We start from the raw sequence: 16,822 nt of genomic DNA on the forward strand, positions 1-16,822 counted from the left end.
AAAAAAAGTTTAGATAAAAGTTTGACTTTTGTCTCGTGGCTCAATTGTGATAATTATACTTAATACTAGATTTAAAATAAATGTGTGATATAATGTGTTCGTTTTTAGATGGTTTTTAGCTTACAAGTCGGGTGTTCCTAGTAACAGAAAGAGGAGAATCTTTTTAGCCTACATAATTTGTAGACTGGCGAAGTAGGGCCAAATAAAGTGTAAATAAAAATAAATAAAATAAAGGACAACAAAGTGAAAACGTACAACTGCCACCCAGACATATCAACATTTTTCTTTACAATCTCCGTAACGTTAGGCAAGTTTACTAAACACATTTGCCCATTGACCACAGAATATCTAATTAAAAACCACTATCGGCGGCAGGGACCACTTCTTTTTCCATGCAATGTTTAATTAACCTTTATTGTTTTTTTATCCAATATATGGTTGTTTTTAAATATACGTGATTGCGGCCGGCCGTTATCTTCTTTTTTTATATCGATAAGGATAATACATCGATTTGTGGATAAGACATGCACGAGTGATCGGTCTTTCTATTCAAATAATCGAGAAAAAAATACTTCCAGATCACTCTAGAGTTAATAACCATGAACAATCGACTCTCTCTGCTACTTTTAAAAGCAGCATGTGTGCTCTCTGCTCTTCCAGAGGATGAGTCTTGCCAGAAATACGCTGGTGGGAATGTTTACCCGCACACGGCGAGTTCAGGCCGTGCGGAACATAACCTGCAGTTTACTAAAGCAGTCAGTAAGTATGAGGTATGAGGAAATATTAGTAAACTTACAATAACATTGAAAATGTTTTAGTTTCGAAACAAGCTCCGTTTTGGGAAAGTACTGCGGTAGTTAATGGGGAATTTGTCCAGCTTAAGTTGTCTGATTTCCTTGGGAAATACCTGGTGTTTTTCTTTTATCCATTAGATTTGTAGGATACCAAAGTTATACTTGTATATATTCTGAAAAGTTTTTCTTTTAGCACATTTGTGTGCCCTACAGAGATATTGGCGTTTAGTGATAGAATAGAGGAATTTAGGCAGATCAATACTGAAGTGGTGGCCTGCTCTGTCGACTCTCATTTCACTCACCTTGCTTGGATTAACACCCCTAGGAAGGAGGGAGGTTTGGGAAAAATTAATATACCCCTGTTGTCTGATTTGAATCATAGCATTTCAAAAAACTATGGTGTGTTTCTGGATGATTTTGGCCACACTCTAAGGTAGCTAAGCAACCAAGTTATACTCCTACTGTAAAAAATATTTTTTCAGAGGACTTTTCATAATTGACCCCAAAGGAGTGTTGAGGCAAATTACCATGAATGATCTTCCAGTTGGTAGAAGTGTCGATGAGACTCTTAGACTGGTGCAAGCTTTCCAATACACCGACAAGCACGGGGAGGTATGCCCTGCCGGTTGGAAACCTGGGCAAGATACGGTAAGTTTTTTATAATTAAATATCCAATATCTATACTTGACCCTTTTGCAGATTATCCCTAATCCCATTGAAAAACGGAAATACTTCGAGAATCACTGAGTTGTGCTGAGCGGTTAAATTTTGTTAACATCACTTAAAAAAAAAATAAATCCAAGTCTTCGACTTCTCTTGAAAATGAATACCTGTGAATTACAACAGTACTTGAGTTAGTATGACACACCTCATTAGCTCATTGCTCATTAACTGTAATCTTTAATTAAGAAAAGTCTTTTTCAAAAATATAATTTATTTACACACATTTACAAAATCCGAAAACTAGGTATAATAAAGGCACTCGCCAGCGCTGCGAATCTTCGTCTCTTCAACGCTTTTCAAATAATTTTAAGGAACCAAATTTAAAACAACGCAAGTAAACTTAAAATGAGTATGTACTTAGATAATAATTTAAAAAAAAGATAGACTAGAAAAATTATATTCTAAACAATTTAACTAGGGTGGCTTAAAACCTATGGTGGTGGTTCGACATAATAGACACAGCGTCAGGATGGGTGGGGAAGGATGCAGGGGGCTGGATGGTTCGGGCTAAATAACAAATAAATATCTTAAGCGAAACATTATGAGCAAAAAATATAGTTATTCCACAGTAGTAATAATAATTGTTGTAATAAAAACTAACACAGCATTTTCGTTTTGAAAAAAATAAGTTAAATTTAAAAACTACCACATACAACACAATAATATTTTTAATCTGCGTTTATACATTATACATTTCGCGTCCTCCTTTTAGCAAAAAAAAAAAAAAATCGGCATGACGCTTCACTCCACCAGGGTCGCGGGAAGAGGTGGGGCGGCACGTGCCAGTCTTCCCAGGCAAACCTACCCCCACTCTACCTCCCGAACCAACGATTTATCCGCCGTTTATTTACAATTTTTTTGCGCTTCCCGTTGCACTAGAATTATATTTTCTGTCCCGATAGAGGGGGCGGTCATTATTGTTTATTTATTTTTTTAGGCAGTCATGAAACTATAACGTTGTGTAAAACATTCTTTTAAAAATTAAAATCAAATGTTTTTCATTCTGAAGTTTTGGTTAGTTCATAAAAAAATGGAAATCGTAATTTACTTCTTTCGAATGATTTGACAGTTTTAGTGGAATTTCAACCCTTATGACCACATGCTAATTAAAAATATTACAAAGCACTCGAAAAATGATCAAAAAAACAAATTGTTGATATTATCAAAATTTACAACATTGTCAACAATAATCCTGGGATTTGGTTGTTGTTCCCATCCCTCCTGCACAATCTTAAGTATAATTGCCAGCTAATAATGAACAATTAAATATATACACAAGAGGTAGAATTGAAATAAATCTGGCACAATTTTGCTAGAACAAAGGTCTTTGCGGCCCATTAACACGAGCAATATTAACATTCAATTTAATTTTTGGGGGTTCAGGTAAGTGCCCAGTGTATTTCGTTTTTAAAATATTTTGAACACCCTGTCACTTCCGGTTCAACCGGAAGTTGCTGTCAACTTGCTTATTTCAATTTCTAAACATATTTTGTGTTCTATATCTATTTCACACAATCTTAAAATATAATACGTATAATGTAAATAAGCAAGTTGACAGCAAATTCCAACTTTTTGATTATATTTGTTGAAATTAGTGCAAAATGATATTATTAAATTTTAGGTCTTGTAATTATCTATATCATTTTAAAAATTTCATTGTCATTATTATTGTGTGAGATTTATTTCCATCCTATTGACTGGTACCCCAAAATATTTCAACCGCGGGCCACTTTAAAAGTGACCGCCCCCCATAACGCGAACGGCAAGGCAGTAACATGTGGAAGACGTTCATATTTATCACATTTATCCATAGATACAATATATTAATTTTAGATTAGCACCATAATTTAGTTTCTACCTTAATCATCGGACTGAATTGACGCGTTTACTGCTCCGTCCAAACTTTTGGCCGCCGATTGTCGTCGACCATTTCGAAATAAATTAAAAAAGATAAGATCAATTTCCAAAGATTTCTGCTCCCCGAAACGTTTCCAAAACGGATATAGGCGTCGTGCGCAGTCAACGACCACGCCCACAGCGGACTGGGATAAAAAACGGGCAAGCTTAATACTGACCATCGTGGTCGGGATCGACGCAGCCCGATGAAGGACGAAGCGTTCCGACGTTCCTCCGGAACTAGACCGACGGTCCGGGCTTCCAACCCGGAGATCTCTTCACCGTCGGCGGCGTGCCATCACACGTAGACGGGGCCGCCCTGGTTATCGTTGTCGTCCAGGTTGATCTTGTTAAAGGCCGTCACGCCGCCGTCGTCAAAAAATCGCCTAAAACGTAACATTTCAAATTTCGTTTGTGTTTTGCCTCGTGATTTATTGCCACTATTATATTAAAATTTCTCAAACTAGGCTGGACAATATTATATATACTTACAATCATTTCTTCGGGTATAAATGTTATACATATATCACATCGCTAAGCCCTATTAGTAATTATAAAAAACAAAATGACACCACCTAAATCATTACATGTCAAAACTTCTGAGCGGGGAAACTTGGAATAATGTTTTCTTCTTAACAAATAGCGCAACCGGTTAGGTTGGTGAAACAGGATTGTTTTTTTGAAAACTTGGCCGTTTTCCGCAATTTCTGTCCTCAGCTTTTCTAGTAACGATGCCTAGTATGCTCCTGTAATGGTTTTTCCTTTTTGAAGGTAATCAATTAAGATTAAATCGGTTTCCCTTTCGCCGTCCACTGTTTTGACTGTACTTTTGAGTCGGGCGTATAATCTCGGATTTATTGCGCCTAAACTGCGCCAACAGAGCGTTAGAAATGTTCATTCGACGTGAGTAAATGCGCGGACAGCATTTTCAAATAACCAAAATCTTGATTTAAAATGTGACAAACACGCTCCTCAGACATTTTCATAGTCTCTGCTATTTCTCTCACTTCGGTCGTTTAACACCATATTATTATGATAGTTAAAACGTTCAGGAATGTTGTTTATAAATGGATTCTTCACAAATGTTTTTATAATTTTAAAAATCCGTTTATCAAAATAAATAAGAAATAAAAGTTCAGATTTTCGCGAAATTATATATTATGACATGACAATTGTTTCGACAACACCGTGTCGAAACAATTGTCATGTCATAATATATAATTTCGTAAAAATCTGAACTTTTAGTTCTTATTTATTTTGATTTTTTTCTATAATTTTAATTTAAAATCCCTTTTGAAAAAAGAGGAATTGCTTTAGAAATTTTTTATTTTTAGTGTTTATACGTTTTAGTAGATTTGGACTAGTATGGGCTGCTACATTTATTTCATTACACTAGTCTTTAATTACTAAAACAGTCAGTCAGTTGGAAAGAGAAGCCGGACCGCGCCAATACAAATAAAGGACGGATGTAGAACGTTATATCAATTATCAAGTTACGTTTTTAGAAAATATTTTTCTACCCAATGTAAAGTTTACCAAACGCAGCGTCATAAATTCCGTCTATTTAGATGCAAAAGTTCCTTTACCTTCTAATATTTTTAGATTCAATACCGAGATTATTAGCGCATATTTTGTGAAATACCCCTACAACTCTTTTTTTTTGTCATTTCTAGCTATCAGAAATCCAAATGATATGGACAACTTTTCTATCATTTCGTTGTTTAGTACTAAGTTTTCAAAAGTCAAAAATGTATAAACAAAAGTGTAGCGATCCTAGGTATCTACAAATGGCCAATTTTAAAATTACTCGGTTCCACTTTTGGGACGCGCGCCATCAAATTATTAAAAAAACTGACTCACCTGAAGGTGAACTCGAAGAAGCCGTGAAAGAGCTTCGAATTGTCCGACAGGTCTTCCGAATTGGACGAGTCGATCGATGTACTGTTGCGGAGGCGATCGGGATCGATCGGGTCAAAGTTGGACGTGTCGGTCGGGTATTCGATGCGTGGCTTGTGAGGCGCCGGCTGCCTGCGCAGCCCCTTCTCGAAATCGATGTCCTTGAAAAACGGATGACCTTTCACCTCGCTCGCGTTCTTGCCGAGTCGCTTGTCCGCGCTGCAGCACAGTTTAAGGACGAGGTCGGTCGCGTCCTTGGACAGGTTGGCCTCTTTCGGTATCCGCAACGTCGTCTCCCAGTTGATCACCTAAGACCGACGCGGGAACTTCAGTGCTCGGAGTGACGATAATAGGAGCTCAATCATACAAATGTGTTTATTTTATAAAAAAAGTATATACCGCTACAAGAAAATACAATTGTCAAAATATGTCTATGTCTATAAGCAGATTTTTTATCTGTTTTGTCTATTTAATATTATTTGATAACTATACGACATTGATACAAAATAGGCGAGGCCCTTTTCTGAAGATGTTAATCTACGCAAAGGAAAATTTATTTTTCTTTCTGGCGAACATTTGGAAGGCGCACGAAAAAATTTCTATAGTTAAACAGTCCGAAAAATTTTAATAATATTAAGGTGCTGCTTTCTATATAAATATACAACATATTTAATGGTTTATAAGTGCTAAAAATTATATTTTGAATTGCTTAATTTAATTTCTGATACATTAATATCGCCGTCGTAAACAAACTAGTGGATTTTTTATATATTTCGTAGAGGTAAAGCTAATAAATCTCAAAATTTTCGAGGCGCTATAAAATTTGTCTAAAAAGCCTTAAAACACGTACATATCATTTTATTTGAGATCTATAAACCTTGAAGTAACGTAATCAACCACTTGCTTCCTTACATTTATCCAATTTGCTTTGAATCTTTGTCCAGCAAAAGCTCAAATAACTGCAATCATGTTATAGACTTTGAGATATCTATAGAATTACTAGTTCTAGAAGGCTGGTAGAAAGAAATGGAGAAATGAATGGGGGCTTGTATATAACAAACCTGTAATGAGATGAGATGTATACTCGCACTGCAAATAAAAAGAATATCCCATTTTACGTAAATATTAAAGCACCAGGGGAGTTTTTCAGTACCGGTCTACATCAGAAAAAATATTGGTATGTATTTTTTAGTCGTTTTAAATGGCAGTTCTGACGTAGAACTTCTTATGTTTATTACTTTCGCAGCAATTGGCAACATCGCTTTTAGCTGAAAGTTCTGTTGTGCTCAAATTTGCACATTTGTGAAAATACTTTTACTACTGCTGTTTAACTATAAATTTGATCCAAAAAACGTATTAAATGTATTAATGTTAGATAAAAAGAAAGACATGCGAACCTTGTACTGCGTCTCGGCGGGGGTGTTCGCGAGAAAGGGGGGCTGGCCGACGAGCATCTCGTAGAGGATCACGCCCACGCTCCACCAATCGCACACGTGCGTGTAGCCGGTGCGTTGCAGCACCTCGGGCGCGATGTAGTTGGGCGTGCCGACCAGCGAGTGCGCGAGACAGCGGTGCTCGCGTTTCCGTCGCCTCTCCAACGGTTTCAGCGCTTTACACTTGCACTCCTCGCTCCAGTCGTCTATGGGGTCCATAGAATCTTGCCTGTTGTGCTCTATGAACGCAACAAACGCATTCTTTGGAGAAGTGATGGAAAGACACCAGGAACCGCAAGAAAATAAGGCACTCTGAACTTGATGACTTTAACTTCAATATGCTCGAGTGTCCAATTGAATTTTGACAAAAACTCAAAACGATGATAACGGTTTTATCCAATATCAGTGCGTCACGAAATCATGTAAAACTTGAAGAAGTCAGGAATAACCAAAAATTGAACCTCGAATTTTTCAGGTATTTTTTCTACCTTTTATTTCGACTCCACAACGAATTTTCACTTAAATTTTGTAAAATAAAATTGGTGAAAAACGTTAATGTATGTTCAAGAGCACTCGAAACTTTTCCCGCTATTAAAACTCGAATTCAACGTTCATCGATTTTTGCACAATTTTTTTTTTTTCGATTTATTTGATATACATTGTAAACAATTCTCGAGAAACACCAAACTGTTTTTGTGCCACTAATTACTATATCTATTGTTTACGTTGCTACTGGACTAAGTCGCGCTTGTTAAAAATCTCTTTTTTTTTTAAATTCCAAAGTACCTATGATCCCTTCAAAACTTCTGGTGGCTTTTTAAATTTGAAAATAAATGAGCATGCAAATGAAAGAACAAAATTAAATAAGGGCCAATAATGAAATTTTTTATTTATAAATTTGTAGTTTTCAAGTTTATTAGATATATTATTAGAGATTATGATTCCAGCTTTTACCCAATGACCTTGCAGTATTCAACAACCAACATGCGGCATTTTTACGGCAGTATTTTCTCAAAATATGCCTAGTTTTAGAAAAAGAAGTTATTCTTCCGTTCTCTACAAAAACACCAATACAACAATACAATATCGCGAGCAGCGCTGCGCTAACCAGTCGGTTGAACAGAGAAGGCGGACAGCGCCAATAAGTAATCGACGGATATAAGACGTTATATAAATTATTAGTAGGGTGTTCATCAAATAGTAATGCAAATATGTGTAGTGTAGTAAATCTCAAGTCCCATCAAGTGGTAGTGACTTGTTTTAATTTCATCATCGCGTTTGTTCAATGAAACGAAAATTTTTGGCGAATTAAAAAACGAAACAATATACCCTCTAGTTTTGTTTCTCTAAAAAGGTGTCACAAATAATAGGTTTTTATTATTATATGAATATCATATTGCTGTAGCAATTTTATTCTTCTTGATTTGAAACTTCTATAACTCTTCTACTTATGTGTGCATAAAATTTTCATACTATCTCAAGTGAACAACATTTTATTTGTGCGGTAGATCTTACCATTGGGCTGGTAATATTTGGAGTTGTGCGTCCAACGGAACCCGGTGCACAGACCGAAGTCGGTCAACTTTATGTGGCCGTCCTTGTCGATGAGTATGTTGTCAGGCTTGATGTCGCGGTGAATGAAGCCCATGTTATGGACGCTCTCCACCGCGCACGTCAGTTCCGCTATATAGAATCTGAAAGCGAGAAATAAATGCTCGATCGAGCCGCCCCGCCTACTTACCTCGCCAGACTCTCCTCGAATATGCCGAGCTTTATCAGCAACGACATCAGGTCGCCGCCCGGTATGTAGTCCATGACGAAGTAAAGGATATCGCTGTCCTGAAACGAGTAGTACAGTTTCACCACCCACTCGTTGTCCGCCTCCGCCAGAATGTCTCGTTCCGCCTTCACGTGCGCCACCTGGTTCCTTTTCAAGACATCCGCCTTGCGTAACGTCTTCATGGCATACAGGTGGTTGGTGTCGATCTTCCGCACAAGAGTGACCTCCCCGAAAGCGCCCACTCCTATCGGCTTGATCGTCACGAACATGCTCTTGTCCATCTTGGCGCGCTTCAGGCGGATATAGTTCGACTCCTTCTGCGACAACATCTTGCGCATCTGCTGCTGTGCATCTGGACTGAGACCTTGAACCGACGGCGGAAGATACGTTATAGAGACGCGACCGACTATGAGACGTGCACCGCCTCCTCACCTATTTTCACCATCTCCTTCTCGAGCTGTATCCTCCGGTACATCCGCTGCCTGTAGCTCTTGATGACGTTCTCGATGTGTTGCTCCATGAAAAACTTGAACGCCTGCGGCGAGTAGTTCTTCACCTTGCCGTCCCTCCGCTCCTCCTCCTTCTCCTTACTGATTTTCTTGCGTTCCGGTATGGGCGACTGGTGCTTGATCTTCGCGTAAGGCGGTAATTGAGGCGGGGAGTCGGTCTTACCGCCTTCTCCGTTCACCTGCGACGCGTGGTTGTTATTGTTCCCACAGCTGTTCTTCACCGAAGAAGACGCTAAAAAAAAAACGTGACGTTCGGGAACGTATTGAAAAAGAACCCTACTCAAAATAATCAAAAAAGGCACAACAATGTTTTTAAGACGTCATTTGTGCTCCCTCGCACTTATTTACGGTAATTTAGTCACGTGTTCGAGAGCAATCGACTTTTTTCTCACTTCACTCATTAAATATGTTTCGCGCTGTTTTGAAATACTGTATATCAAAACTAAGAGTCGTACAAAAAGTAAAGTAGTGCTGGGGCTGGTTAACTGACCACTTCTTAATTGACTATAACAATAACATTTAAAAAGTGTACCTTTTTCTGTAGAGACCTTATTAGAAAGGAAATTCAAAAACTCACTAAAAAAATTATTATTAAGCAAAACAATATACTCATTGGAGTTGTTTTTTCAGAACAACAATACATAAGTTTTTGTATTTTATTTATCTGATTGATTATGAATTTGATTAAATACAAAAAAAATATTATTATTATTATTATTATCCTACCTGTGGGAGGTAAAGGCGGGGCACCATTGTCGGGGTACAAGTTTCGGCTGTCGCTCGAGCTCGTCGACTGCGGACTGTCCGCGCGGCAACACTCGTTACCGCCGGCCCCGCCCCCTCCGGCGACCGCGGGCGAATACTTTCTCTGGAGCGGTTGATGCACGTGGGGAGACGCCCTCGGTGACACCGAACTCTCGACCGTGAACACCTGCGCGTAGTTCTCCCTCTCGTCGGAATAGGGCGGCGGAGGCAGGGGCGGATGAGCTGCGGAAAAATCTCGTCCGTGAGAAAATCGCGGGGAATCGAGCAACCGCGCCGACTGACCCCTTTGGGCTTTGGCCTTGGCCTGCATGGTGCTCGCGTAGCTGGGCGGTTCCGTCGTCGGCACCGTCACCTGTCCGCCGTTGGGGAGAGGCGCGGCCGGTTTGTTGATGCCTCCGTTCGTATAGGCCTTTTGCTGTATCGATACAGTGTAGGAAGGAGGCGGCGCTGAGGTGGGCGGGGCGGAAGCGCTCGTCGGCGACGCCGGCACGGGCGGTGCCGTCGCCGTCTGCAGGATCGGCTTCTGCACTTGCGTACTCTTCACAGACTGCATTATAATTGGCGGCTGGGACACGGTCTGCCGCGCGCCCCACGCCTGCAGTGGCGTAGGTCGCGCCATCGCCGTGGGCGTGGTCGTAGACACTGGCACGGGACTGGGCGAGCCAGCAGACGTCGAGCCGGAATATATGCCCGACGATGGACTCTTCCGGAAATCCTGGGTGGGGCTTTGCCGGTTTTGTATGGAGGCGGAGTAGCTGGGGGGAGGAGGGTTGCCTGGATTCGCGCTCATTAACGGGTAGGGAGGAGGCGGTTCGGACGCGGCCCCCGTCCCGCTCTGATACAGGCTCAGCGCCTGCATCTGCTGCGTCAGTTGCTGCTGGACCTAGTGTGAACGGAGAGGGTGTCGTAATTAGAGCGCCATTTTCGTAGGCATTAAAAATTTAGGCCGGTGAATTTTTATTTTATTTATATTATATGTGACATAATGTGTACTTTTTTGCCCAGGTTATATGTTTTTAGAGATTAGATAGTGCGTTGTAAATAATAAATAAATCATAATATAAGGCTGAGAGACGTGACTGAATACAACTATCTAGAACTGATCGTAACACGTAAAAAATTACGCCTGTTACATCGGGAGCAGCTAGAAGTTGTTTGCATCAATTAAATCATAGAGCCATATAGGTCATAAATAAGGTGGAAGGAACGCAAAATAAAGCAATCAAGTAATTTTCTCGATACCACACCTGACCCCTAGTGAAATCATCTACAAAACACAACCATTTTTAAAAATGAATTAAATAAAATTCAAAAAATTAATAATAAAATTAAATTAATATATTTACTACAAAAACGACCAGAAACAAAAAAAATATTGGAAAATACTTTTGCAAGAACGAGAAAATGACACAAGCATCCAATTTTTAGAAGAACAGAACGGAACTACAACAGTGTGCCACCGCTTATACTTAATGGGAGTAAAAATAAGATGCAAGTGCAATAATTTGAAGAAGCACAGATTAAAATGTCTATGCATTAATGATATACCTACTAGAATTGCATTATTTTCTTTTATAGTAAAGCTTCCGTGTTAGCATTTATGCTGATTTGAAGTCTGGGATAAAATAGCAAAAAAAGAAGTGTCAGCACCCACCCACAAAAGGCACTTCGGGCCTCGAGAGGGAGTGTGGTCTTTACCTGGGGCCCGTTCTGCACCACCATCGGTTGTCGGCCGCTTGTCGTCCCCACAACCGCCCCGCTTACAGGACTCGTGCCTCTCTGCTGCAGCGCCGATGCATTGTAAGCGGGCACAGCGGCGGAGGTTCGGGCCGGCACCACGGGCGGCGCTGGCGACATCCTCTTAAACATTTGCTGCACGTTACTCGGAACGGGCGGCGGTTGCTGGTACACCGGCGGCATGTGGGGCGGCGGAGGAGGGGGAGTATTCCGCGGAGGTGGTGGGGGAGGCGGTTCCGTAAAGTTGGGCGAGTACCGCGATCCGTGCAGATCGGCCAGACGAGGGCTGTCCGAGCGGGAACTACCCGCCCCCGAGTCCAAGGCGGGACTGCCACGAGGTAGTACCAGTTCTCGTTCGATGCTAGGCTTACGGATCAGTTTCGTGTAACCGGACGACGGTTTTGATGAAGACGAATCCGGAAACTGTTTCAGGATGTAGTCGAGAGCGACGTCGAGTCGCCCGTTCGACAGTTGGGCGGCTCGCATGGATACGTCCTGATAAGAACGTTGACGCGTCACGTTATGTTGACCACATGCCCGGTTTAAATTAATATAACGATAATGTCAATGATGTAGTTTTACTTTTATAAAAGTCATGTATGCAACGCTGAAAATTAATTTTGTCAATGGAATGGATTTGTGTACTCAATCTTAATTACGATTTCAAACAAAAAAACAACAACTTGTTTAACATGGCATACTATCTAATACGCAAGGAATAACAGCACTTTTCAAATTGTGGTTTGATATGGTTTAAAGATCAAGTTAAATTTTTCAGCAATCAATAACAAGCTTCGAGCATTCTACACAATCGTTTCTTGTTTCCTGTTTGAGGTTAGAATTCATCTCTGTTATTACCTATCCCCTCATGTTCTACGTTTATGAAACGACTTGTAGTCTTTGATATATCATTCTGGTACAGATTTTTCGAGGTTTTTATAATATAAACCGTATTCAACTCTTAAATATGTGATTTTTATCTGTCAACATGTTTCACTGATGTTATTAGACTTTTATATACAAATTTGTACACTTCTTGAAGGCTTGCTGCATGACTTATTTGAGGCTGTAGCAGATTGTCATTTGTCAAGTTGACAAGTAATATTGTACACTCATGAAACACAGTTAAGATTCTTATTGGATAGCAACTAATCTATTCGGATGTATTCACTTATTATTCATTACCTCAGAATATCCCATGTTTAGCAGTTGGGTCTGTGTTTGTCTCATCTGAAAGAGATCCTTCTCTCCCATGTTGGATCCAGAAGCTGAACTAAGAGAGCTGATACCACTTGTTGCTGAAAAGTTGGAAATGGTACTGGCGGCACTCGAACCAAGAGCTTCGCTGCCACTTTTGGCAAAAGGTCTTAGAGAATTCTGTAAGTTATTACTCATTAGTGATGTCACAGTTAACACTAAACAGTGCCTTACCTGAATCTCTTCCATGGCCTTTTGGTGGTAGCCCGGAGACCGGGCTGGAGCATTGGGATTCATCCTAATTGGCCTAGGCGCTTGGCCCATGCTTGGCCACAGATATGTTTACATTGCACTGCCCATAATAGAGCGTTTCATTTTGTCATTTAGGGGTAATAGAGTTTTTTGGTAACTACCTAAAAAATAAAAATGGAAATATTAAATTTTCATTTTGACAGGAAAACCAAAATTTGAATTAATTGCGAAACTATTTTAAAATTATTTTTAAAATTTACAATCTAATCTAATCCAAAATAACATAACGGCATGCATTAATGCATTAATTAATATCCGCGATTTGTGTAATTAATAAATTATAATTCCAAAATTACATTGAGGTTAAACTAATCTGACATTCCTAAAGTTATTTAAATTTAAGTGTTTCGTTTTTTTCCAAATCTCTAAGACAATTTGATATAAAAAATAAGCAGGTTCATTTAAAGCAATTCCTAAAGAATGCTTGAACAATTACTCAACAGCTAACAAATCCTGAGTCTAGACAAATTTACAAAATCTCAAAATTTACACCCGTAAGGTCGATACATACAATCGCTTATGAATAAATTTTTCGTTTAAAGTCCCTTGTTACCTCAAAAAATGTAGAAATAAATGAGAATCTGCTTGTAAAAGATTGACAGATTTCAGTGTCAACCTAAATGGAAAAATTCACAATTCACTGGCGGCACGCTACAATGCACTTAAGGGCACTAAGGTCACTTTTTTCTGGCTGTCGATGACATCGCTTGCGGCAATTCGGAAAAAGGCCAAGTTTTTTTATATTTAACTAAGGAAAAATCGTAATGAAAACAAAGAAATCCACTGTGAATTTAGATGTCAGCCATTTTATAGAGTGTCAAATTCCATCGGGTTGCCACCCGAGAAAAAATTAAATGACCGTCACGTTCGACGTTTTTCCTATATTTTCACAAATATTAAACACAAATAAAAAAACTCCTTTTTGGATTAACTGATCAAGAAACGAGTAATGATGTCTGTTACAAAAACAAATGCTTCGGTGTCTCGTTTTCGTTCGGATGGTAAAAATCATTTTTCTTTTAGGTGTTGCAATCTTGCGAGGCAATGGACCACATTTCATCACATAAGCGGAGGGAAAGCTTCTTAAGCACTAAAATTTTATTGGCGGGCTTTAGAAAATTCCCCATTTTTCGTCCAAAATTTGTTGCAATTAGATGTTTTAAATATTAAAACATCTCTAAAAAAAATTCGAAGGGCACAGAAACCGGACAACTTAAAAGTTCCAAAAATTTTAGAAAAAAAATCACCGGCGCACTTGACTGAAAATATTTCTGCACAGGTCCGGGCTTAATTTTTTGTACGTTTCTAAGATTACAAAATTAATTTCAGTTTTCAGAAAGAAATTGTTAAATTGGTTTGCATTTATTTAAAGCAGCAAAAGTGTATAACCGACAATATTGGTGCTAAGATTAGAATAGATACATTAATTCTTATTGATGTCAATGTCTAATGCCCCCGGACAAGTTTCTGTCGTTGAATGGCGAAGGTCTGTTTGCAAAATTTCATCTTCTTCAAAATCCTCATACGTCTCCTCTGAACTATGAAATCGCTTGTAGCCTTAATAAAGAAATAGTAAATCAATTGCCCGATACTCATGTAACTACAGCCAATGAAGAGGCTGAGCGCACCCCCAACAGAGACTAAAATTGATGATAAACTATACGGAAGCGCCGATGAGAGAAGCTTAAAGTTCACCTATGAGATCTATAGTGCCTCTAAGTACGACTCGTTCGTATCTGATAGCCGGTAAAGGAACGAGGAAATTTATTCTCTTTTTCGACCTAGAGTTCCTAAAACTGCAACCCACAGTTACAAAACCATCACACAGGAAAAATGATTGCCTCGCATTCATCAGAAGTTTTGGAATGTAGCCAACCTTGAACACCTCCAAACTATTGCAGTCGCTGACACAATCGCACGTACTTGCCCGTTCTAAGACCTCTTTTTTCTTGAGCTCAGTCAAGCAGTTCAAGCCGGTAGAGTCGCACTCGGCATCTTCACTTTCTGAAAACATACCACGCGATCATTCCTCTTGACCAAACCATTTACTATACCGCACCGTGTTCTGTGGGCAAAACATGCGCCTTACAACCGCAATGGAATATTTGTGCCTCCCTGAGGCACTCGATCTCGCATCCATTCATCGAATAATGGATAAACGTCTTCATGTCTTTGCTTTCGTAGATGAATCTGCACCCTCTCTCTTCCAACGGCACGTTGGCAAGGTCGCTGACCCCTACCACGGCCTTGAAAAAGGTCGCCACTTATTTTGAGCCGGAACGAGGTGAACAGAACGATTAACTGCGTCATTATTACGTCAGCAATGATCGAGTGTATTTGAACTGTGACACAGTGAGGGCACAGATAAAAGTCAAAATTTAAATTCCTATTTCTTTAAAAATATTTGTGAACCTGCAACAGAGGAAATTTGACCCAATCCTGACGCTATAACCATACGTAAGTTGAGGTCTATGGACCAATGTCTACGGTCTGAGGTAGCTAATAGTTAAGGAAAATTTACTTCAATTCTAAGATGGACGTCCAACAAGTCCGCGTTGGCATAATCCGCAGTGATGAAATGGTGATTTTTCTGAGACGCTTTCGATGGTAAACCGTTGGGCGTCATGAACCATACCGACATGTAACTATGCGCCACCTCGACCGATAAATTGCCAGGGTTAAGCCCCGGTCTGTGACTGATGTAATATGTCAAGGGCGGGATGTCTTCCCTAAAACTGTCGCTGAAGATATCGCCATTACCTCGGAAAATGCTACCTGTTTGACGCTTTAATGTTGTTCTTTTTAAGATCGGCCGCCAGACTGTTAATGGCGAAGCACTTGCCCATGTAGGACGGCAGAGGCAGAAATTTCTCGCAACATTCGAATTCAGCGCCGTTGTAATAGCATGACGTAAGCAGGTCCGCGCACGCGCTTTTCACATGGTACTCGTGTTGACTAAAACTGCCGATAAGCCTGCGAGTTAACGGGCACAGGGTGTCATTAATGCTTCCACTAGTTAGATACGTCCTGTAGCAAGGCCCGTTCACTATGGCGGTTTCGAACGGAACGTAATATATCGCGCTTTTCAAAAATTCTATATCGTTTTCGCTTACTGATTCGTTCAGACTAAAAGCAAACGTTGATGATTATGTGAAGCGTACTCCAGCGTGACGTCACCGAATTGAAACTTAGTTAGACAGTGACGTCACCGGCAAAGATAAAACCCCCTGAAAGCGAAAATGTACGGCTTTTTCGGGAGCTGTTGGACCTTATACCTTTCCAGGTATGCCTTAGTTTTGCCGAATTCGTCGCGCCTTTCACAAAATGCGATTGTGGGAAAAGGCGTTTTGAAAGCCATGTAATTTACATGCACTCTGAACGCACTTTTCGATTGCTTTTGCATCGATGCCATCACTACGTATAAGGCTCCCGCCTAAAAATTTACGTTTGTTGTTTGTAGATGATCGAATTCGGAAACTTTATTTGAACTGATTGATTCAATTGTGAAAATGTGGAACATACCGTCGACAATAATGCGCAGATTATCCAAAATACCCTCTCAGACCAGTGCAACCTTTTGTTGACCGTGTATTGCAGGCAATGGTAATAGGCATTTTGAACATAATCTTTCAGAATCTTCATATTGCTTCAAAACATTGAAAAATACATATTGTAGAACAAAAATAATGGCGGATACGAATGTTATACTGTTTCTAAGTACGTGTTTATGGATAAATCCTTCCATATTTATTTTACGTCATTAATAATTCAAATGAACTC

General features: G+C 39.8%; 3 protein-coding genes across 5 annotated transcripts; 1 reads left to right on the forward strand and 2 right to left on the reverse strand.

The window, feature by feature from the left end:
- The first annotated feature begins 405 nt into the window (after window positions 1-405).
- Window positions 406-1,592, forward strand: LOC132702051 (peroxiredoxin-4). Its single transcript, XM_060670460.1, has 5 exons — window positions 406-759; window positions 819-936; window positions 988-1,227; window positions 1,277-1,442; window positions 1,494-1,592. The coding sequence occupies exons 1-5, from the start codon at window positions 600-602 to the stop codon at window positions 1,539-1,541; spliced, it is 732 nt and encodes a 243-aa protein (XP_060526443.1). The 5' UTR covers window positions 406-599; the 3' UTR covers window positions 1,542-1,592.
- A 1,613-nt stretch (window positions 1,593-3,205) lies between these two features.
- On the reverse strand, window positions 3,206-13,856 carry LOC132702047 (serine/threonine-protein kinase Warts). 2 transcript variants are annotated; one of them, XM_060670454.1, is made up of 12 exons: window positions 13,596-13,856; window positions 12,965-13,143; window positions 12,719-12,910; window positions 11,495-12,028; window positions 10,079-10,679; window positions 9,758-10,018; window positions 8,955-9,263; window positions 8,484-8,886; window positions 8,258-8,436; window positions 6,707-6,981; window positions 5,274-5,617; window positions 3,206-3,799 (listed from the first exon to the last, which is right to left on the reverse strand). In XM_060670454.1, exons 2-12 carry the CDS (start codon window positions 13,052-13,054, stop codon window positions 3,712-3,714), a joined length of 3,276 nt encoding a protein of 1,091 aa, XP_060526437.1. In that variant the 5' UTR covers window positions 13,055-13,143; window positions 13,596-13,856; the 3' UTR covers window positions 3,206-3,711. The 2 variants fall into 2 exon arrangements, with proteins under 2 accessions (XP_060526437.1, XP_060526436.1); XM_060670453.1 differs by having other exon boundaries at window positions 9,758-10,679.
- A 552-nt stretch (window positions 13,857-14,408) lies between these two features.
- LOC132702261 (sodium channel protein Nach-like) lies at window positions 14,409-16,749 on the reverse strand. Of its 2 annotated transcripts, XM_060670798.1 has the most exons (8): window positions 16,565-16,749; window positions 16,318-16,475; window positions 15,818-16,168; window positions 15,564-15,771; window positions 15,102-15,288; window positions 14,884-15,046; window positions 14,738-14,838; window positions 14,409-14,682 (listed from the first exon to the last, which is right to left on the reverse strand). In XM_060670798.1, exons 1-8 carry the CDS (start codon window positions 16,682-16,684, stop codon window positions 14,489-14,491), a joined length of 1,482 nt encoding a protein of 493 aa, XP_060526781.1. In that variant the 5' UTR covers window positions 16,685-16,749; the 3' UTR covers window positions 14,409-14,488. The 2 variants fall into 2 exon arrangements, with proteins under 2 accessions (XP_060526781.1, XP_060526780.1); XM_060670797.1 differs by having other exon boundaries at window positions 14,738-15,046.
- Between the last annotated feature and the right edge of the window lie 73 nt (window positions 16,750-16,822).

Source organism: Cylas formicarius, unplaced genomic scaffold, assembly GCF_029955315.1.
Source record: "Cylas formicarius isolate icCylForm1 unplaced genomic scaffold, icCylForm1.1 PGA_scaffold_5__7_contigs__length_24384050, whole genome shotgun sequence".
Classification (NCBI taxonomy): domain Eukaryota; kingdom Metazoa; phylum Arthropoda; class Insecta; order Coleoptera; family Brentidae; genus Cylas; species Cylas formicarius.